The sequence below is a fragment of the Schistocerca serialis genome, chromosome 1, assembly GCF_023864345.2.
Source record: "Schistocerca serialis cubense isolate TAMUIC-IGC-003099 chromosome 1, iqSchSeri2.2, whole genome shotgun sequence".
Classification (NCBI taxonomy): Eukaryota; Metazoa; Arthropoda; class Insecta; order Orthoptera; family Acrididae; genus Schistocerca; species Schistocerca serialis.
In genome coordinates this window covers 358,677,726-358,701,376 of record NC_064638.1, presented here as the reverse complement: position 1 = coordinate 358,701,376, position 23,651 = coordinate 358,677,726, and the positions used below count along the sequence as shown (strand labels likewise).

At 44.3% G+C, this 23,651-nt stretch overlaps 1 protein-coding gene across 1 annotated transcript; it reads right to left on the bottom strand.

The window, feature by feature from the left end:
- Positions 1-2,975: 2,975 nt before the first annotated feature.
- On the bottom strand, positions 2,976-19,655 carry LOC126457477 (uncharacterized). Its single transcript, XM_050093773.1, has 3 exons — positions 19,381-19,655; positions 10,835-11,163; positions 2,976-3,402 (listed from the first exon to the last, which is right to left on the bottom strand). The coding sequence occupies exons 1-3, from the start codon at positions 19,609-19,611 to the stop codon at positions 3,342-3,344; spliced, it is 621 nt and encodes a 206-aa protein (XP_049949730.1). The 5' UTR covers positions 19,612-19,655; the 3' UTR covers positions 2,976-3,341.
- Between the last annotated feature and the right edge of the window lie 3,996 nt (positions 19,656-23,651).

Sequence of the window (23,651 nt, the reverse complement as noted above, 5' to 3'; positions counted from 1 at the left end):
AAATATGACTAAAGATTATCAACTGCTCTCTGTCTCTCTACTTACAAGTTGATTATCCAATATTTGTACCGAATGATCACTAAGTTGCAATACACACGTACTATCAGGTGTTAATTTTGGTGTCTGACGACGCAGAGTAAGAACTTATTATTTAATTAATCCGACAAACTTCCGTTATAAGTTCTCCTCTAAACTTTCCCCTTAAAAAAGCTTTCACCGTATATATGGTAATTCTAACAGATAATCCAGGAGTGTCATTAATATAAACGATGAATGATGTCGAAAACAGTACATAAACTGAAGAAGAATTATCAACATACTAACATTTATTTTAAATTCTTTTATCTCAAAAATCGATTAAACATGCGACTATCATACTGCAAAGAGTACAATTTAGTATAAAGGGGTAGTTTTTTGCGGTGAGACGCCGTTGTACACAACGATAACTGACTTTCCATGTGATATTATCGCTAAACTATTTGCTTGAAGTATAATATAAAAAGGTACCTTTTATCTTTAATTTTCAAATAGTGTTTCTTTTTTCAGTACTTTGCCTGGTTTGGTGGGGCCCGCCACGAATTTATGTCTTGTGCCAACCTCTTCATCTCAGAGTATCATTTGCGTCCTACTTCCTCACTTATTTGCTGGATGTATTCCAGTCTCTGCCTTCGCCAACATTTTTTACCGGTACAGCTTCCTCTGGTATTATGGAAGTTATACCCTGAGGTCTTAAGAGATGCCTTATCATCTTGTCCCTTCTTCTCGTCATTGTTTTCTGCATATACCTCTCCTCACCGATTCTTCGGAAAACATCATTCCTTATAAGTTCACCTAATTTTCAACATCCTTCTGTAACACCACTTCTCATGCGCTACGATTTTCTTCTTTTTCGGTTTATCTACAGCCCATGATTCACGTCCTTACAATGCTGTGCCCAAAATGTACATTTTCAGAAACTTCTTCCTCAAATTAAGGCCTATATTTGATGCTAGTAGACTTTTACTAACCAATAATGCCCTCTACGCCTGTGCTAGTCTACATTTCATGACCTCCTTGTTGGGTCCGTCACGGGTTTTTTGCTATCAAAGAAACAAAATTCCTTAACTTGGTCAACTCAGTGATCATCAGTTTTTATTAGTTTATCGTTACTGTCATTTCTGCTACTCCTGGTTACTTTCGTTGTTCGTAGGTTAACTCTCAATCCGTATTCTGTTCTCAGTAGATAGGCTGTTTATTCCATTCAGTAGGTCCTGCAATTCTTCTCCAGTTTCACTGAGAACAGCAATGTCATCTCCGAATCTTATTACTGCTATTCTTCCAATCTAAGTTTTAAACATATTTTTAAACCTTTATTTTACTAAATCGTGGCTTCATCGATGAGCAGATTGAACAGTAGGGGCGAAAGACTGCACCGCTGACTTATATCTTTTTTCATCCGAGTGTTTCGTTCTTGGTCTTCCATTGGTAATGTTCCCTCTTGGTTCTTGTACATATTATATATTACGCGTCTTTTCCTATATCTTACTTTTATTTTTCTCGGAATTTAGAACATGTTACGCCACTTTAAATTGTCGAACACTTTTCTATGTCGACAGATCCTATGAACGTATGAATACGTGTTGATTTTTTTGAAATGTTGCTTTCATTATCAAGCGCAACAAGCGAGCGAATTGGCGCAGTGGTTAGCGCACTGGACACGCATTCGGTAGGAAGACGGTTCAAACCCGCGTCGGGCCATACTGATTTAGGTTTTCCGTGATTTCCCTAAATTTCTTCAGGCGAATGCCGGGATGGTCCGTCAGAAATCCGATGGAACCGCTGACCTCTCTAATATTTAGGAAAAAGTTGGTGTTTCAACCGCGGCTACATACTGTAGTTGGCACTGCACACAAATATTATTCTTCAAAAATATCTTTGCAGTTAATCCAAAGACTATCTCTGATATCTGGGAGATAAGAATCTGTGAAGATCCTGCGTTGCAACAATTGGTTTTAAATAAGTCATGTTTTGCGGTCTTGCTCTAATAGCTTTGAAATATTAATGGGTTTATTGTCTCTAACTAGGGGACTGTGCCGTACGTGTAGGCCTCGATCAAATTTTGTTCCGTAATGGATAACGTCACTCAAGAGACGTGCATATATTCAAGCTGCTACGTAAAAAATCTCCATAGTTTGTGGTAGCGACCCCGCAGCGTAGCTACACTAACGACGTCGTGTAGTTTGACTGTCAAGCGTAGTACAGCAAGGACATAGGAGATGCTACAACGCATTAAAGGAGCTCTTGCGATTTCCTTTCCTCTCCATTTATAGGTTGCCCCTGAGGAAGCAGAGTGTCTTTATAAACGTATATTGAGCTGCATGAGCATCTTTAGAGTAATTTTCGTTTCATGGTCTAAAGATTTTGATATGAATTAGTTCTCAAAAGTGAGATTTATGTACGACTTTTGTTTAATTTCTTAACACTGTCGTCACAGCTGGTCGGCATATTGCTTAGAATACTGACCATCTTACCAACCGTGTTGCTGAGAGCGCATCAGGGCATATACCTGTCGATACTTTCTTGGTATGGCATCTTGATTGTAGTAACATACGATCGAAGGAACTCACATTTAGCAATAAGAGTTGCCCAGAATGTCACGGAGAATATTTAAACTTTCCAATATCGATGGAACTGTAGGAATGCAGTTGTCTGATAAATTAAGAGCAAGAATGAATTTGCCTCAGGCTGCAATTAAATGGTATTCACTATTATTTTAACATGATAGATTTTCAGGGCTTCTAGCCTCGTCTTCATATTTGCCTGTGATCGGTTCTATATGCTGGCGAGGTCTAAATATATCTTAACTTTTCGTCGTTGAAGGAAACATGGGAACTCTCCGTCCATTGGAAATAAATACAATTTCAGCAATATTGTTACTTCTGTGGCCAAATGCTGATCTTCGTAGATCATTAGGGACCAAGTAAAAGAAGAAGATGTGAACAAAAAAATGTTCTTACTTTTATTGAACAAAATACATCACTAGACTACACAATAAATAAAAGTATTTTTGCCATCACTGAAGGAGTTACATGAATTAAATCACTTGGATCATTTCTGTATAGTGGAAACAATACAGCAACCTACACCTCCTTCCCTTCGTGAAATCCGCACGCCCAGTCATTGCACCAGTAGACAGCTAAACGTCTGTCTAACTAGATTTTCCTTACGGCTTCTGCCACTTCTTCTGAACTCGCCCTGCTGTAATAAACCCCGGAATCACAACAGCTACTGTGGAATATGCTGTTGCTAGTTTTTTGTGCTCCTGCGGATAGCTCGTAGCCAGGCTTCGTAGCTTTGAGGACTTATTCTTCAAAAGGAGGCTCCAAACCGAAGAAAGACTGGTCGCCAATTCGCTGATCAGACCTAGAAAGGAAAATTATATTATTACGAATCCCAGAAAGGCGTAGTTTCTTTTATACCACAAAAAGTCACAATCGTTGAAATGTCTGTTGGACATTATGAGGACCACATGCTACACTTTTACAGTACGTAATACAGTTTGGAGGTTTACATTTCTTCATGAGCAGTTTTGGCTGTTTCACTACAGATAATGTCGAAACTGATGCGTTAAACATATAACAAATGTAATCTGAGTCTCATGGTAGTTGTTCATAACCAAAACCGGTCATAAAGGAATGAAAAATTGGGTCTAAATGGGAAATAAATTTATTGAAAAAAAACACGAGCACTCTACGATGATCGTTTTTATTTAAGCCATTCCTGTCATTTCTGCGTTATGATTCACTGAAAAAATATCTTTGACGTAATAGGAAATTAGAGTCCTATTTCTGGACAAAAGGGCTTCTTAGACTGTTCCTCTGCCAGGTGAATCCCCAGACGGAGCTGCATGTTTAAATCTTGACGGTGAGTCAAACAGGCATGCGAACGGATTTTAGGGGACCCAGTTAACCAGCACTGAATCATCAATTTCTGAAAAAATAACCTAGACGACAAGCAAAATCACTCTGCATAATTAATTACTCTTCATTTTCTTCATGTAATTCCTTAAGTTGTAAGTACGGCACTTAACAACGATCCATATACACCAGCGCGAAAACTACAGTCATACCAGGTATCTTTCCGAAACTGACTCCAACACGTCAAAACCTGATGCAATAAAGTGTCATACCTCATAGCTTGTCACTCTGAGTGCCTGAGCGCGTAATTCGAATGTTAGTAGACAAACAAACTAAGTACTGTTTTTCCCTCATTGGTCTATAATTGTATTGTATGTTAACCGGGGGCCTAGAAACGACGGAGAGGCTCTGTCCCCGCCGCAGCCGCAGTAGTCCACAACCCCACGACGACTACCGCAGTCCACTTCACCCCTCCACCGCCCGACACCGAACCCAGGGTTATTGTGCGGTTCGGCCCCCGGTGGACCCTCCCCCCTCCCCCATCCCCCCGAAGGGAATATCACACACTAGACGAGTGTAACCCCTATGTTTGCGTGGTAGAATAATGGTGGTGTACGCGTACGTGGGGAACTTGTTTGCACAGCAATCGCTGACATAGTGTAGCTGAGGCGGAATAAGGGGAACCAGCCCGCATTCGCCGAGGCAGATGGAAAACCGCCTAAAAACCATCCACAGACTGGCCGGCTCACCGGACCTCGGCACAAGTCCGCCGGTCGGGTTCGTGCTGGGGAACAGGCGCTCCTTCCCGCCCGGAAAGCCGTGGGTTAGACCGCACGGCTAACCGGTCAGGGCTGGTCTACAATAGATCGCTTACGGAAGTACAAGACTTTTAAGTAACATAAAACAACGCAATGAGTTACGTATGCATGTGTCAGAACCTATATAACTGTAGCTATTCTACACCAATATAATGATTCCACTGCCTGGTTCCACTTGGTACGAGGTACAAGGTCCAGTCACAGTAATACGACCACCGCTTATGTACGACGTCAGCGCGCACTAACCACTTACAGATGGCGAGTGGCAGCACCAGCAGTAAGAGTTCGTGAAGTGTATCGAGGGACGAGGAAAACAGTGCATTCGTTGTAATGCAGAAAAAGAGCGATTTATCTGACGACCAAAACGTCATGACCATTGGCATTCGGGCCACGGGTGGAAGCATTTCGGAAACGATTAAGTCTGTATACAGTTCGCTTGCCGACGTGGTTAAAGTATACCGTGCAAGGAAAAATGGAGCTATCCAAAACTGGCACTCAGGCAATTCTGGTGCGTCACGGACCGTAGATGACAGGGCTGAACGACGGCTGCGGAGATGTGTGCGGGATGTGTACGGGCGAACAGGCGTGCGACTGTTGAGCAACTGATCGCCTAGATGAACCAAGGGGCTGCCAACAGTGTCTCCTCAACCACTGATCAGCGAATGTTGCTCCACAAGAGGCGCCTTGTTCATGCACCCACGCTGCCTGTTGTTCTTCGGCAACGAAGTCTTGAATTTGCACGCCAATACCGCGTCCACTGACTGGGAGAAGAAAAGATTTTTAATGAGTATCCTATGTATCGATATGCCAAAGTGGTCAACCTGTTTTAAATGTGGAAGGTCCCACGTTTGGTGGCTGGTAATAACTGCTAGCCATTAAAATTGCAAAACTAGGAATGTTACCAAATAACGAAATTTTGTTTTTTGTGTGCAATGTGGTAGCAAGAACACATGTTAAATTTGTAAATGATTTGGGGGGGGAACAGATTGTGAAATTTTGTACACATAGCTTCCAGCTCTGGCAGCAACAACGGCTCTAATGTAGCTGGACTACGAGTTGACCTGAACTTGGATGACTGATTTGAGTATGTCACTCCATGCTAATCCAGAATTTGCCAATCATAGCAGCTGGTGAGTGGTCGCACGCCAATCTCTCAGCAAACCGTGGCCAGTTTATAATCAGGGATGAACACAGCAAGCCTGTATTGTATTGCAGATCTGTTGAGAGTTCCGCTACAGCACAGTCATCATCAGTGCTTTTAGTAGCCAGTCACATAGACCCAAAAAGCTTGCACATGTACATCTTATAAAAACGACATGTGCATATACCAGCTTTCTAGGTCTATATGACCAGCTACAAAATGCATTGGTGAAAGATTCTAGGCGCTTCAGTCTGGAACCGTGCGACCGCTACGGTGGCAGGTTCGAATCCAGCCTCGGGCATGGATGTGTGTGATGTCCTTAGGTTAGTTAGGTTTAAGTAGTTCTAAGTTCTAGGGGACTGATGACCTCAGATGTTAAGTTCCATAGTATTCAGAGCCATTTGAACCATTTTTCAAAGACTGTACCGTGACTGAAATCTAGCTAGGTCTGCAACAAAATAAAGATTGATACGCGATACGCGACTATTATTATCTCTGACTATAATCATTTCACAGTCGGTGACCACAATCATTCCTAATGGAATTCAGCTCCATGACCAGATGTTTACAGTGGGTGAGAGGTCTAGAGAATGTGCTGACGAGGTCAACAGTCGAAGATAATCTATGGTATATCGATATAGGTGAGGATATCTCGGGGAGCACAGGGTCATGTGTTGTCTTGTTGGAAGATAGTGTCACAGACACTTCGGCCGGCCGTTGTGGCCGTGCGGTTCTAGGCGCTTCAGTCTGGAACCGCGTGACCGCTACGGTCGCAGGTTAGAATCCTGCCTCGGGCATGGATGTGTGTGATGTCCTTAGGTTAGTTATTTTTAATTAGTTCTAAGTTCTAGGCGACTGATGACCTCAGAAGTTAAGTCGCATAGTGCTCAGAGCCATTTGAACCATTTGAACAGACACTTCGAAAACAGGACACAGCCACCGACCTTAACGCATCAGAAATGTAACAGCTGGCGGTTGTCAAAATTACTGGCGATTCGGAGCAGAGGTTTTTTTGTACCCAAGTGCACCCCTTACCATCGTAACAGATGCTGGAGCCATATGCTGCTGACGAATGCAGCCTGGCAACGTTTGCTCTTCTCAGAGAAACGACACACGTCAGTCGTGTTGCTGCTCGCAGAACTTGTTTAAAAACGGCGTGGAGCCACTCATGTGTCCAGTGTAGTCGTTGGGTGTACCATTGATGTCGCACCTCTCTCTGTTGGCGCGTGTAGGGAAATTACAACAATGATCGTAGTGGTGACAGTCCTTGGTGGTCAACTGTCCGTGTGGAAAATTGTCTTGCTGCAAACAAGGGCATTACCTGATTTACGATTATCGCTCACTTTCACGTGGATAACACTATACGCAGGCAGCTCAGGTATACACTCATGACTAAAGCATAATGACCACCTGCTTAATAGCTTGTTTGTCCGTGTTTGGAACGAAATACATGACTGATCCTACGTATCAGGGATTTGAAAGTTTGTTGGTACGGTTATGGAGAGAGACATAACTGACATGCGATCCCAATTGTCAACCTGCTGCATAAACTTTCCTTACATACAGTACATGGGCGGCGTTACTTTCACCTATTTTGTGTAAGAGGACTGGAATGTTGAGCATTTGCCTATCCATGCTTATAGAACGCTTAACGCCAGTTCAACATTCGCTGCATTCATCCTTCATTGTGTTGCAATATTAGCAGCCAGCTTCAATAAAGTCTTCTCGGGTTACAATCCGCGCAATTTTGATTGAAATACTCGAGCTTTCGATAGCTGTCTCTACCACCGTCATACGGACTTGAAATCGCTCAGTGTCGTGCCTGGCATCGTGTTCTGCTTATACAGATGTAATGGCAGCGTCTGGAACCTTCCAGGGAGGGCTGGAGTGGCGCATGCGCGAAAGACAGGTAGGGCAGCTCCCAGCAGCTGCGTCCCGCCGTAAGACCGAGTCACGTCAGATGGCGCGAGTGGCTGGTGCCACGTTTAATACTGCAACTCCCACATCCCTACAAGCGCCAAGCCTATGTCTTTGCTTCCATTCAATGTTCAAGGTAACTGGAAGATAGAAATACTGCGGCCGTGAAGATGCAAGCTACAGGTGAAGTAAAGTTAAGTCGTATTGCTTGAATGACTTGGACACCACAAAGGGCAGGTTGAGCTGCCTGAATTGTAAAGGTGTTTTCTACCCCTCGCACCCATAGGCATCTCTGTTTCACGAAGTGTGAGCGTTTTGTGTTGTTCATCTACATCTGCATCTACATGGATACTCTGCAAATCACATTTAAGTGCCTGGCAGAGGGTTCATCGAACCACCTTCAAAATTCTCTCTTATTCCAATCTCGTATAGCGCGCGGAAAGAACGTACACCTATATCTTTCCGTACGAGCTCTGATTTCCCTTATTTTATTGTGGTGATCGTTTCTCCCTATGTAGGTCGGTGCCAACAAAATATTTTCGCATTCAGAGGAGAGTGTTGGTGATTGGAATTTCGTGAGAAGATTTCGTCGCAACGAAAAACGCCTTTCTTTTTAACGATGTCCAGCCGAAATCCTGTATCATTTCTGTGACACTCTCTCCTATATTTCGCGATAATACAAAACGTACTGCCCTTCTCTGAACTTTTTCGGTGTACTCTGTCAGTCCTATCTGGAAAGGATCCCACACCGTGCAGTAGTATTCTAAAAGAGGACGGACAAGCGTAGCGTAGGCAGTCTCCTTAGTAGATCTGTTACATTTTCTAAGTGTCCTGACAATAAAACGCAGTCTTTGGTTAGCCTTCCCCACAACATTTTTTATGTGTTCCTTCCAATTTAAGTTGTTCGTAATTGTAATACCTAGGTATATAGTTGAATTTACGGTCTTTAGATTAGACTGATTTATCGTGTGACCGAAATTTAATGAATTCGTTTTAGCACTCATATGGATGACCTCACGCTTTTCGTTATTTAGGGTCAACTGCCAATTTTCGCACCATTCAGATATCTTTTCTAAATCGTTTTGCAATTTGTTTTGATCTTATGATGACTTTATTAGTCGATAAACGACAGCGTTATCTGCAAACAACCGAAGACGGCTGCTCAGATTTTCTCCCAGATCGTTTATATAGATAAGAAACAGCAAAGGGCCTATAACACTACCTTGGGGAACGCCAGAAATCACTACTGTTTTACTCGATAACTATCCGTCAATTACTACGAACTGTGACCTCACTGGATGGAAATCACAAATCTAGTCACATAACTGAGACGTTATATATAAGCACGTAATTTCACCTCAAGCCACTTGCGTGGTACAGTGTCAAAAGCTTCCGGAAATCCAGAAATACGGAATCGGTCTGAAATCCCTTGTCAACAACACTTGAAGTATAACACAATTGGTGTAGGTGCCTGTAATGGATGTGTGTGTACTGTGTTGTGAGATGGTGAGAGAATGGAGGGGAGAAACGCAGTGCCCTACTACTCTCGAATAGCACCAAGGGGGCCATCCACATTTACATCTACATCTACATGATTACTCTGCAATTCACATTTAAGTGCTTGGCAGAGGGTTCATCGAACCACAATCATACTATCTCTCTACCATTCCACTCCCGAACAGCGGGAGTGGATCATTCCTGCCTATGTAGGCTGGGCTCAACAAAATATTTTCGCATTCGGAAGAGAAAGTTGGTGACTGAAATTTCGTAAATAGATCTCGCCGCGACGAAAAACGTCTTTGCTTTAATGACTTCCATCCCAACTCGCGTATCACATCTGCCACACTCTCTCCCCTATTACGTGATAATACAAAACGAGCTGCCCTTTTTTGCACCCTTTCGATGTCCTCCGTCAATCCCACCTGGTAAGGATCACACACCGCGCAGCAATATTCTAACAGAGGACAAACGAGTGTAGTGTAAGCTGTCTCTTTAGTGGACTTGTTGCATCATCTAAGTGTCCTGCCAATGAAACGCAACCTTTGGCTCGCCTTCCCCACAATATTATCTATGTGGTCTTTCCAACTGAAATTGTTCGTAATTTTAACACCCAGGTACTTAGTTGAATTGACAGCCTTGAGAATTGTACTATTTATCGAGTAATAGAAATCCAACGGATTTCTTTTGGAACTCATGTGGATCACATCACACTTTTCGTTATTTAGCGTCAACTGCCACCTGCCACACCATACAGCAATCTTTTCTAAATCGCTTTGCAAGTATCATCTGCGAACAACCTAAGAGAACTGCTCAGATTGTCACCCAGGTCATTTATATAGACCAGGAACAGCAGAGGTCCCAGGACGCTTCCCTGGGGAACACCTGATATCACTTCAGTGTTACTCGATGATTTGCCGTCTATTACTACGAACTGCGACCTTCCTGACAGGAAATTACGAATCCTGTCGCACAGCTGAGTCGATACCCCATAGGTCGGCAGCTTGATTAGAAGTCGCTTGTGAGGAACGGTGTCAAAAGCTTTTCGGAAATCTAAAAATACGGAATCAACTTGAGATCTCCTGATCCCCTGTCGATAGCGGCCATTACTTCGTGCGAATAAAGAGCAAGCTGCGTTGCACAAGAACGATGTTTTCTGAAACCATGCTGATTACGTATCAATAGATCGTTCCCTTCGAGGTGATTCATAATGTTTGAATACAGTATATGCTCCAAAACCCTACTGCAAACCGACGTCAATGATATAGGTCTTTAGTTCGAGCTTAACGTGCCCATCGACTTCGTGGGACAGTGCGCAGAGGTTCGGCATTTAACCCAGGACTTTGGTGCAAAGACTGTTGGGCAGGGACCTTACACTACCACCAATCCCGTCCCCTCCGCCATAAAGGCAAATGGAAGTTTGCCAACAGTGCGTGGCATACCTGGATGGTCACCTGTCTGTCTACTGGTCACTGTCGACGGTGTGTAATGTCGGTGCTCTGAGGGAACCGGTATATCCACCTGACAAGCTGCAGGTACCGAGCACAGACAGGGGACAGACTCACCCGATGTAATGGCAGACGCCGGTGGCATCGCGGAACTGGCCCTGTGGACAGCCACCGGTGCCGGCACCTTCGCGCACCGCCTTGCCTTCCCGCCTCTGAGTGGACACGAGCTCTGCGGCCGCGGGCTCTTCCGGCGGCGGCTGCCCCTGGTGGCCGGTGGCCGCCCTGGACAGCACCAGCGCCGGCGACTCCGCCACCAGCACCGCTTCGAGCGCCTGCGTCCCCGCCGCCTGCAGGTCCTCCTCCCCCTCGCGCTGCTGCTGCTGTTCTTGCTGGGGATCCTCCTTACTCTGCTGCTGATCCTTCGGCGGGCCCTCCACTACAGTGACCTGTACCGAGCAGAGAGCACTCACTGTCAAGGTCGTCTTATCACGGTAGGAGGCAGTCAAAAACAAATGCACCAATCAGAGCACTGGATTCTGACACCCCTACTCGATAATGTTTCGGGAATTCATCTGGCTGTCATTTATTGCAAGGCACGATATTTCATCTGGGTATCTGTCCGCCCCCGGTAGCTGAGTGGTCAGCGCGACATACTGTCAATCCTAACGGTCCGGGTTCGATTCCTGGCTGGGTCGGAGATTCTCTCCGCTCAGGGACTGGGTGTTGTGTTGTCCTAATCATCATCATTTCACCCCCATCGACGCTCAAGTCGCCGAAGTGGCGTCAAACCGAAAGGCTTGCACCAGGTGAGCGGTCTACCCGACGGGAGGCCCTCGTCACACGCCATTATTATCTGGGTATCTGATAGAATCGCTAGCTGATTCTGTGAAGATAGTGCCTCTCATCTCGTAAATATGTACGGAACTCGTAGTACACAGCCAAGAGGTTCTAATAAGTATTTCTTGACTAAAATTGGTTTCAGTTCTCAGACCGTCATCAGGATGAGATCACATGAAACGCATTTCATATTTAGCGGTGTAATGCCATCTTACATGCATGCTCACTAAAACTCACGTAATATGTCACATACTCGCTTAAGAAATTTGACATAGCTTTCATGGCGCTATATACCTACGGAGTCAAATGGCATAAAATCCATCAAAAGTCACCGAAAATAAAAGTACATCACAAAAGCAATGGGCTGGCAGTGTGACTGGCATACGTAGAGTGTCTCTACACAAAATGTTGGAACCGTGCTGTATACATAGAAAAAAGATTAATACTGGTACAGTGTATTACTGACAGCGTAATACATTATCCTAATCGACAACATTTAACACTTATTTAGGTATGTCGTTATACACGCAGGTCTAGAAAGCGTAATGGCGAAATTAACTTTCGCATGATGTATCAGTGTCAAGTAACGTAGCTCGAGGAAACTTAGGCCATACACAGAAAGAACTGCTACAGTATAGCACAGCATAGAAGGCGATGAGAAGGACAGAAATGACACTTTAATTTAAAGACGGTAATTACACTGGAGCACCGCGATTTATGATCCACCTGAACGTTACAGAAGGAGAGACATGATTCCTAATAGGGTGTACCATCACCACCGACGACAATGCACGCTCTGGAAAATACTCCCAGCTTCCAACAAAGTTAACAAGAATTTCTTGTGGTAGAGTTTTCTAGTCATCCAGCAGCGCGGTTGGCAAGTGGTGGATGGCCGTTAGTGCATCTGGACGTTCTGCAGTACGCCTACCCAACGCTTCCCTATCGTGCTCGATGGGATTTAGGTTGAAGAAGCGGCCAAGCCTGTCCATTAGCCGAATATCCTTTTATTCCAAACGCTCCTCAATCTACGCTATTCGATGCGGTAGCGCATTTTCATCCACAAAAATGAAGTCAGGACCGAATGCACCCCCTGAAAAGACGGACACGGGGAAGAGTACAGTGGCACAATGCCGTTGACCGGTGAGTGTATCTTGTTCAAAGATCTAGAGGTCGTACGCCCATCCAGCATTATACCTAACCACACAATAATAACTGGACCACCAAAACGATCATGTTGGACAATATTCTTGAGTGCGTTACGTTTTACCACCTCTCACCATATAACGGTACGTCCAGCACTGTACGCTCACCGGCCAATTTTATTGTGACACTGTGCAGTGTACTCCTTCCTCATGTGTGTCTTTTCAGGGGTGCGTTGTGTCACGACTTCATTTTAACGAACGAATGGACTGCCCTGCGCGTTTCCCCGACTTACGTTGGGAAGGCGTATTGCGGTACGTCCACATGCACCAACGGCCAGCCACAAGTTGTCAACCACGCTTGTCGAGGAATGGAACGCCCTACCACCAGAAATTCTTACCAACCTCGTGGCCAACGTGGTACAAGTTGCAGAAAACGTACTGCCGTCCAGAGTGATCACACACCGTATTAAGAACCGTGTCACGCCTTTTGTAATGTCCAGAGGTTCATCGTCAATTGCAGCGTCTTCAGCGTAATTATTGTATTTGAATAAAAGTGTTATTTCTGTTCGTCTCATCACGTATTTCATTCAGTTACGTTCTGTGCTGTACTGTAGCAGTTCTTTCCGAATATGGTCAAAGTTTCATTCGAGTTACGTTATTTGGCAGTGAAACATCACGCGAAAGTTACTCTTCACGTTAAGTTTTTCACATTAGTGCGAATGAACGTTGGCAGTCCCGTTACTTTATGTGACGTATTCTTATTTTCACCGACTTAAGATGGATTTTATGCTATTTGACACCTTATGTTTCATGTCGCCATGTAAGATATTTCACATTGGTGATGTGTCATCTTAATATGTCAGTTTTCGTGAAATGTACCCCACATAGCATTATATTGTGAGTCAAATATAAAATGTATTTATCGTGTTCTCTCCCTTCATATTCAGATACCTGAAGATCGTCCGAGGACTGAAGCTGTTGTAATAAACAAGCATTTGTTATCAGTTCTTGGCAGTGAACTATGATGTTTTTAAACCTTCGGGCGAGACGGTAGATCGACGCAGCAATTGCTTTTTGCAACCCACAAAGTCGACCATTGCTATTGTATATTCACTCCTCATACAGTGAAATACAATAAAACAATAATTTTGGCAACTGCTAATTCACTATCGGACACCATTTGAGCCAGTACGGCTCACTGTTTAAATTTATTTTGGTTCTGAAATCACCTGCCTTCTCAGTATTCACCGCGATGCCAATATCGAGGTCGGATTAAAGTCTCTGGTCGCCGTATATCTTTGGCGAGTTGGCTTCCCGCGCGCCGCGAGGCGAGAGAACGAGGGAGAAGGGCTTGCTGGGAGTTAGCTCTGGATTGTGCGTGAGGAGCGAAGTCGGTGTCGGAGGACAAGGCCTCTGGTCGGTGGGTCCCGCGGAAGCAGTCGGTTGGGGAAAGGTCCTGGTGTGGAGAGCCGGTGTTGTCCCGATCGCGATCATAGTATGTTCATTCAGAGCCTCAGAAGTGATTTCTTGGTTCTGCCCTTGGATTATGGCGAAGAATTACGGCAAGTTTGGTGTATGAGGTGAACATAAGAATTCTGAAAAGGTGCACGTTGGTAGCGCGTATATCAGATTTGAGTGGTGTAAGCTTTGCTTCGGTACTGCAGTCTCCAGTTAGAGCGCTGCTTGGGAGGAGAGCGTTGTCATCTATTCAGCGCTTTGAAGTAAATGACTGGTTTGGATCGAAGGTGGATCCAAGTGAGGCACCGAATCATTGCCTTTCTTATTAAGACACCTAAGTCGGCCCCCAGCGTATTAAACTGTTACCTACAGGTGTACCGAGCAATTGACACTCTGGTAGTATCCACCAGTAAACTTTGGAGGTACTGTCAAGTCTTTGCAGTAAGAGAAAGTTTGACTGTGGAGCTTTTCAGTTGGTCGCTTATGAATCATATTAATTGCAGTTCACTTCTTATAGTATTTTACGGTTGTACTTGTCGTGTCGAAATCGCCGATAGTATTTTCATAATTTAGCTTGGGACGTCATTCTGTGGTTTGGTGTGGTCCTCCAAAGAGTTTAAAGCCCCAAATACTTTCTACTGCCTTGCTGAGGTTGCCTTGCAAAGGTTGTTGATTTGTCTCTTGTCTACCCCACCGTACCGGTGTTTGGTGCCGTGCAGTATAGTCGAAGTATTCAGTAGTTCCGCATCTACTCCCTCGCCCGTTTTAAGATTTATGAGCCGCATTCACATCGACGTATAATCCCAGTACGCAATTTGTGTAAGTTGGTTGCGCAATGTTAACGTATTGTATATCATGGAAAATCTGTCCCGTGCCGCGTGTGATCCTGAAGGAGAGCACGGTGCACAACAGCGCATGATCACGACAAAATCAAAAGATATGTATTGTATACTTTTTTAACGGATGTAACCACTGAGATTAAGAGTCGATTTGTGTGTTTGTTATTTATTTTGAAAGGAAAAGATTACATACCTGGTTAATTATAACATATATGCTTAATTGTCATAATTCGTTGGGTGTAGTATGCATCACATTTAGGGAGGTTTTATAGTGTAAAGTGTCTAAAAGGAAGGAAAATATTTGAAAGGAAAAGATTATATACCTGATTAATTATAACGTATATGCTTAATTGTCACAATTCGTTGGGTGTAGTATGCATCACATGTAGGGAGGTGTATGGTGTAAAGAGTCTAAAAGGAAGGTAAATATTTTGTGATACGGTGCGCATCGTAGAGACTACGGGGTTTGATTGTCCATTGACAGTAAACAGATTTAATTGCATTTAAGTTCTCTTAATTAAAAATTTGTGATCAATATTTTATTCCCTTTAGAGATCACAGATGATATCTACGAAAACTTTGGTATTGCCATGTGGCGTTACAATATTTTATTTTACTTTGCATTATGCAATTTGTATTTTTGTTTCCTTTGCTAAAGAAGCGATTTTGAGTTTTAACGTCGTAAATTGATTCTCAGAGCTGTTCTTTGAACTGTTAAAATAATGCTTCAGGAAATTTTCATTAAGAAACTATATTGATGATCTTGCTGTGCATAATAACGGATGTTCACCTACTATTTTAAAATCAAGTTTATAAAGTTGAAAAATTTAAAAGGTAAAAAAAAACTTTTATTAGAGAAACGGTGCCTTGCCGGTACGCCCCACAACATCCACGTATTCAAGGTATTGGCCTTCGAGCGTTGTCTGTTTTCCCCGGTATCTGTCCCAACTAACGCATGCCGGGCCATGTCACCACTATTAAAGAGTCAGTGGAGATATGCATGGGGAAATACCTTATTAATCGGGACAGCACCTATCAAAAGGGCAACGCACTGAATCCCATTGTGTCCATGATTAGCTCTTAGTGAGCACGACACAGTACGGCGTGGGCCACGGCGAGTGGCTCTTCCGCCGTCGAGTGCGCTGCCTACTGTCAGAGTGATTGGACTTGCAGCTATGATCATAGCGTAACGAGCGAAACGCACGCAGCGTGCTGGGAAATCGTGGGACGCAGTTTTCGACTGCTCGCCTGCAGACGTTTGGCAGGTGCTCAAATGAAATAACGTACGTTCTGCGCTCCTCAAACATCATCGAGTAATCATTACGCTGCGAAACTATAAGATTTACATTCTGAGACTAATAGAGTTGGCCGGCCGAAGTGGCCGTGCGGTTAAAGGCGCTGCAGTCTGGAACCGCAAGGCCCCTACGGTCGCAGGTTCGAATCCTGCCTCGGGCATGGATGTTTGTGATGTCCTTAGGTTAGTTAGGTTTAAGTAGTTCTAAGTTCTAGGGGACTAATGACCTCAGCAGTTGAGTCCCATAGTCCTCAGAGCCATTTTTGAACTAATAGCGTTGAACGAGCACAGATATCCCCTAATACTACCGATAAGGTTGAGTGCTTATTACCCGGCTCGTGAATAACCTCAGACTTCAAGAAGAATATAATAATTTCAATCCCAAAGAAAGCAGGTGTTGACAGATGTGAAAATTACCGAACTATCAGTTTAATAAGCCACAGCTGCAAAATACTAACACGAATTCTTTACAGGCGAATGGAAAAACTAGTCGAAGCCGACCTCGGGGAAGATCAGTTTGGATTCCGTAGAAATGTTGGAACACGTGAGGCAATATTGACGTTACGACTTATCTTAGAAAATACATTAAGGAAAGGCAAACCTACATTTATAGCATTTGTAGACTTAGAGAAAGCTTTTGACAATGTTGACTGGAATACTCTCTTTCAAATTCTAAAGGTGGCAGGGGTAAAATACAGGGAGCGAAAGGCTATTTACAATTTGTACAGAAACCAGATGGCAGTTATGAGAGTCGAGGGACATGAAAGGGAAGCAGCGGTTGGGAAGGGAGTGAGACAGTGTTGTAGCCTCTCCCCGATGTTATTCAATCTGTATATTGAGCAAGCAGTAAAGGAAACAAAAGAAAAATTCGGAGTAGGTATTAAAATCCATGGAGAAGAAATAAAAACTTTGAGGTTCGCCGATGATATTGTAGTTCTGTCAGAGACAGCAAAGGACTTGGAAGAGCAGTTGAATGGAATGGAGAGCGTCTCGAAAGGAGGATATAAGATGAACATCAACAAAAGCAAAACGGGGATAATGGATTGTAGTCGAATTAAGTCGGGTGATCCTGAGGGAATTAGATTAGGAAATGAGACACTTAAAGTAGTAAAGAAGTTTTGCTATTTGGGGAGCAAAATAACTGATGATGGTCGAAGTAGAGAGGATATAAAATGTAGACTGGCAATGGCAAGGAAAGTGTTTCGGAACAAGAGAAATTTGTTAACATCGAGTATAGATTTAAGTGTCAGGAAGTCATTTCTGAAAGTATTTGTATGGAGTGTAGCCACGTATGGAAGTGAAACATGGACGATAAATAGTTTGGACAAGAAGAGAATAGAAGCTTTCGAAATGTGGTGCTACATAAGAACGCTGAAGATTAGATGCGTAGATCACATAACTAATGAGGAAGTATTGAATAGGATTGGGGAGAAGAGAAATTTGTGGCACAACTTGACCAGAAGAAGGGATCGGTTGGTAGGACATGTTCTGAGGCATCAAGGGATCACCAATTTAGTATTGGAGGGCAGCGTGGAGGGTAAAAATCGTAGAGGGAGACCAAGAGATGAATACACTAAGCAGATTCAGAAGGACGTAGGTTGCACTAGGTACTGGGAGACTAAGTAGCTTGCACAGGATAGAGTAGCATGGAGAGCTGCATCAAACCAGTCTCAGGACTGAAGACCACAACAACCACAACAAGGTAATCGCTGAAAATTAATGCCACACAATACCAGAACATATTCAGCGAATACTGTACTGACAACAATGACTAGACGATTTACATCCAAGGTACAGAGACAAGTAGATATAGAACAGTTTGGCTTCATAAAGAGAACAACTGCGATAAATGCAACTGGACTATTACGAACAATTGGAGATAGATACGTATAGAAAAGTAAGAATGTTGATGCAGGTTTTGTTGATTTGGAAAATAATATTTGACGAAATGATGTTGATGAAACTTTTAAATATGATGAACCAGACAGAATTTAACTGAAACGAAAGGCGACTAACACACAGCCAGCAGGAGTGGCCGAGCAGTTCTAGGCGTTTCAGTCTGGAACCGCGCGACCGCTACGGTCGCAGGCTCGAATCCTGCCTCGGGCATAGGTGTGTGTGATGTCCTTATGTTAGTTAGGTTTAAGTAGTTCTAAGTTCTAAGGGACTGATGACCACAGATGTTAAGTCCCATAGTGCTCAGAGTCATTTGAACCATTTTGAGCCACTGTGTCTGGATGACGCAGTGGCCAGCGCATCTGTCTAGGAGGCAGGACATCCAGGTTCGAATACCGGTCCGGCAAAAGTTTTCAACTTTCACCATTGATTTAAATTAATGCCCACTCGCAGCCGAAGTCTATAACTCCTTTGTGTCTTAATTCGTAGTGGCTCCTGGATCAGAATGGTGTCTTCTTCCGGGCGTGTCCGACTGAACAGAAGTATCCTCTACACAATAAAAAAAAGTTCAAATGTGTGTGAAAACTTATGGGACTTAACTGCTAAAGTCATCAGTCCCTAAGCTTACACACTACTTAACCTAAATTATCCTAAGGACAGACGCACACACACCCATGCCCGAGGGAGGACTCGAACCTCCGCCACGACCAGCCGCACAGTCCATGACTGCAGCGGCCCTAGACCGCGCGGCTAATCCCGCGCGGCTTTACACGATCAATAAAGGTTGTGATTCTTCAGTTTCTCCCGGCGTATTTGCTGCTCGAACAGTCCACGGGTATACTGCCGGTTCATAGTGCCCGTTGGACACTATGAAAAATGGTTCAAATGGCTCTGAGCACTGTGGGACTTAACTGCTGAGGTCATCAGTCCCCTAGAACTTAGAACTAGTTAAACCTAAACATCACACATAGCCATGCCCGAGGCAGGATTCGAACCTGCGACCGTAGCGGTCGCGCGGTTCGAGACTGTAGCGCCTAGAACCGCTTGGTCACTCCGGCCGGCCGGACACTATGAACCGGCAGTATACCCGTGGACTGTTTGAGCAATAAAGGTTGTATTCTTTAGAAGCTTATGGTGGTCCATCGCTGAACTATGTAAAGTATTGAAGCTGTGGAGCAGTGCAGGTGAGGAAATTACCTGTATGGGCTGTTCGGCGGTGCGCACGTTGGCGCCGGACTTCTTGAGGAAGTCGAGGATGCCGAGTCCGCCGTTGCCGCTGCCCGCCGTGGGGATGAGCACGACCACGAAGTTCTCGAGGTGCGCGTGCACGTTGAAGTCTCCCTCCTGCCGCTGGTCGTAGCGCACAGGCGCGCCGGCCACCAGCACGAGCGGCAGCAGGAGCGACAGCAGCGGGGACGTGGCCGGCATCGTGGTCGCGGGGCTTCTGGCAGCGGCAGCGGCAGCGGCCCACGGTACCGCAAGCCCCCGTCCTCCGCCGTGCCGCTGCCCGCCGCTCGCATCGTCTTATTTGCGGAGTAGGCCGCCTCGGCGGCCGTGGGAAGGGCAGGCTCCGCTGCCGCCGCGCTCGCTCCGCCTATGAGAAGCCCGGTGCCAACGGACCGCTACGCCACAATTCCCGTACCTACGCGTTTAACGAGAAGGCATCTGACTCTGCATACGGGTGGTTGACACTCGCGTCAACCGCCCGCAATTACGTTTGTCTGCACTATTCTATCGCTTGAGTCTTATCCCGCAGTTACGCAGGGTCAGCCATCGTTAATCGGAGTTGGCATGTTAATGTTTAAGGGGTGGCCGGATGCCCTTCCTGCCGCCACCCCGTACCCCCGGGACGGAATTAGAGTACCCCAGCTGTCTGCGTCGAGTGTAATCCATGGAATAGAGCGAAAGTGTTCAGATGTCTGTGAGCCGTGTAACTGAGGTGGAATATGGGGACCAGCCCGGTATTCACCTATCGGGATGTGGAAAACCGCCTAAAAACCACATCCAGGCTGGCCGGCACAGCGCCGTTAATCTGCCGGGCGGATTCGATCCGGGGCCGGCACGCCTACCCGAGTCCAGGAAGCAGCGCGTTAGCGCTCTCGGCTACCCTGGCGGGTCTACGTGAAGGATATGGCGTCGAACGAGTTTGTGGCGGAATCCACGCTTATTATAAAAATGGATATGTGTTTATATCTAAATTTGTAGGTGATTCGGAAATGCACAGGACGTGAAATTTCGTACACAGAGCAATAACGGCTCTAACCGACACCTTATACTACAGGCCTCACGATAGTCTTGAGACAGCACACTTACGTTGTTGTGGTTGTTGTTGTCTTCAGTCCTGAGACTGGTTTGATGCAGCTCTCCATGCTACTCTATCCTGTGCAAGCTTCTTCATCTCCGAGTACCTACTGCAACACACATCCTTCTGAATCTGCTTAGTGTATTCATCCCTTGGTCTCCCTCTACGATTTTTACCCTCCACGCTGCCCTCCAATACTAAATTGGTGATCCCAGGATGCCTCAGAATATGCCCTACCAACCGAGCCCTTCTTCTAGTCAGGTTGTGCCACAAATTTCTCTTCTCTCCAATTCTAGTCAATACTTCCTCATTAGTTATGTGATCTACCCATCTAATCTTCAGCATTCTTCTGTAGCACCACATTTCGAAAGCTTCTATTCTCTTCTTGTCTAAACTATTTAGCGTCCACGTTTCACTTCCCCACATGGCTACACTCCGTACAAATACTTTTAGAAAAGACTTCCTGACACTCAAATCTATACTCAATGTTAACAAATTTCTCTTCTTCAGAAACGCTTTCCTTGCCATTGCCAGTCTACATTTTATATCCTCTCTACTTCGTCCATCATCAGTTACTTTGCTCCCCAAATAGCAAAACTCATTTACTACTTTAAGCGTCTGATTTCCTAATCTAATTCCCGCAGCACCACCCGATTTAATTCGACTACATTCCATTATCCTCGTTTTGCTTTTGCTTTTGTTGATGTTGATCTTATATCCTCCTTTCAAGACACTGTCCATTCCGTTTAGCTGCTCTTCCACGTCATTTTCTGTCTCTGACAGAATTACAATGTCATCGGCAAACCTCAAAGTTTTTATTTTTTCTCCGTGGATTTTAATTACGTTAGGCTGACTGAATTTTTAGACAGCCACCGCTCCTGGTGTTAAAAACTAGAACCACTAGCGGTACCAACATTAGCAACCGCTATTTTCTGAGACATGCAGGGCAATTCAAAAAGAAGGAACACATTTCAAACATTTATTGCTTCCAAACGACAAAGGATAGAGACAATGTTCCTGGAAAGAGAAAAGTTCAAATTTTTATGTATTCAAACTGCGCACAATGTGTTACACGACAAATATCAAAACGGCGGCTCATTTCTTGCCGCACACGAAGCAGGGAACTTTTGTAAGTGCAAGTCCGACTTTACCTGACTGACACCATTCCAGAACTATGAATTGGAAGACGAGAAACAGAAGATGAACTTCATCGTCGCTGGCCTCACAGGTCTTCAGACCACACACCTTGTGACTTCTATCTGTGGGGTTACGACAAAGACCGCGTTTTCATCCTCCCCCCCCCCCCCCCTTATGCCTGTCCCTCTTGAAAGTCTGCGGCATCGCGCTGGTGAAGCTGTGAATTCGATAACGAGAGACTAGTTGCTTCGAGTGTCGCAGAAAATGAGCCACCATTTCGATATTTGTGGTGTAACACATGGTGCTCATATTGAATACATAAAAATTTGAAGTTTTCTCTTTCCAGGAACATTGGAATTTTGTTTCTATCTTTTGTAATTTGGAAGCAATTAACATTTGAAATCTATTCCTCCTTTTTGAATAGCACTGTATATACATTATTTAAAATAAAACGATTAAAGTACAAAACATTGCAAGAAAATACAATTTCCGATATACGAAGCTCCATCGAATGGAGAAGTATGCGATGGATATCCATGTTATTGCTCTTCACACGTCGTGTATTAAACAGCGTTTATGTTGTCGCCACATACATATACGTTTAAACAGTCTGGGACCGGTTTTGTTCTGTGTGTATGTGAAAATCGATCTTACGCTACGACAGAATAAACTCGAGCCGGCTGGAGTGGCCTAGCGGTTCTAGGCGCTACAGTGTGGAATCGCGCGACCGCTACGGTCGCAGGTTCGAATCCTGCCCCGGGCATGGATGTGTGTGATGTCCTTAGGTTGGTTCGGTTTAGGTAGTTCTAAGTTCTAGGGAACTGGCGACTTCAGAATTTAAGTCCCATAGTGCTCAGAGCCATTTGTACAAATAAACTCGAGTTATCTCTTTACTGAAAATGGTGTACAACTGTTCCACTGCCCATTGCTAGAGAAACTATGATAATAGGGGCAGTCTTCTCATTCCTCAAAGGCAATGGACTTCATCAGAAATGAATAGCAATGATACATAGGAGCAATTTTCAAGCTACAGGAAATTCAAAGGTAAGTTCCGAATTTTAATCAAGTTGTTATATTGCGCCAAGGTGTACTTTTCCCTTAATGCCACCACAACATTCAGTCGCTAATTGGAAACGTTGCATCTCGAGGGAACATGTAGCTTCCGTCTGCACAGAGAATGCTGTGTGCACAGATAGTACAGACCTATTTGGATTTATTCTGGTATTATTTTTGCATTATTTTGAAATTTTTCCCTTGGAAATTATTATTAATGACTAATAATTGATTTCGATATGGTTTCAAGGTTTCCGAACTGCGCTTCACGGCAGACGTCATTCTGAAACAAAATGAATTTTGCGGTGGTTGAGCTGGCGAGAAATATTCAGTGCCCTCTAGAAAATTCTGCTCGGCGTAGAAGCTGTTCCGTTGAATCCGCACTTGTCTTCCGTGTATTCTTCAAAAGTGGTGATGAGAAGCGGAACGTCTAGGGAACAAAGACTTAGAAAGTGCTATTGGTACAAGTTTGCAAACTCAGCTTCAGTGTGAACAGGGGATGTATTTTGTGGACTTCAAAGGCTTTATTCTTTGTTTAGAAGGAACGAAGCTACCGAGCCAATGGGTTAAAATCAGAATCTGGCATTAATTTTGCGCTTACAGAAACAGAACCTGTTCCTACATTTCTGTGTTAAACTGATATGAATAGTGAATTCAAAATGTCACTTTATTCAGGCAAAACACAAATAATAAAATTGCATTCATGATGGTTCTCTTGAGTTGTATATAATGTGGGTGATGTATGAGTGCTACTGACACTTCGGAATACAAAAGAGTGAAATTACTTTTATACGTGAACATTTAAGTTTAATAGATGTACGGAAGAATCACTACAGATATTCTTCAGATTTCCTTTCATACCCGTGACTCGTTCTACCTCAGTGTCTGTGCAAGATGTATATAACCTTTCGCTCCCTGATATCCGTCATAACTTCAAATTTCGGAGAGAGTCTATTCCAGTTAACACTATCAACAC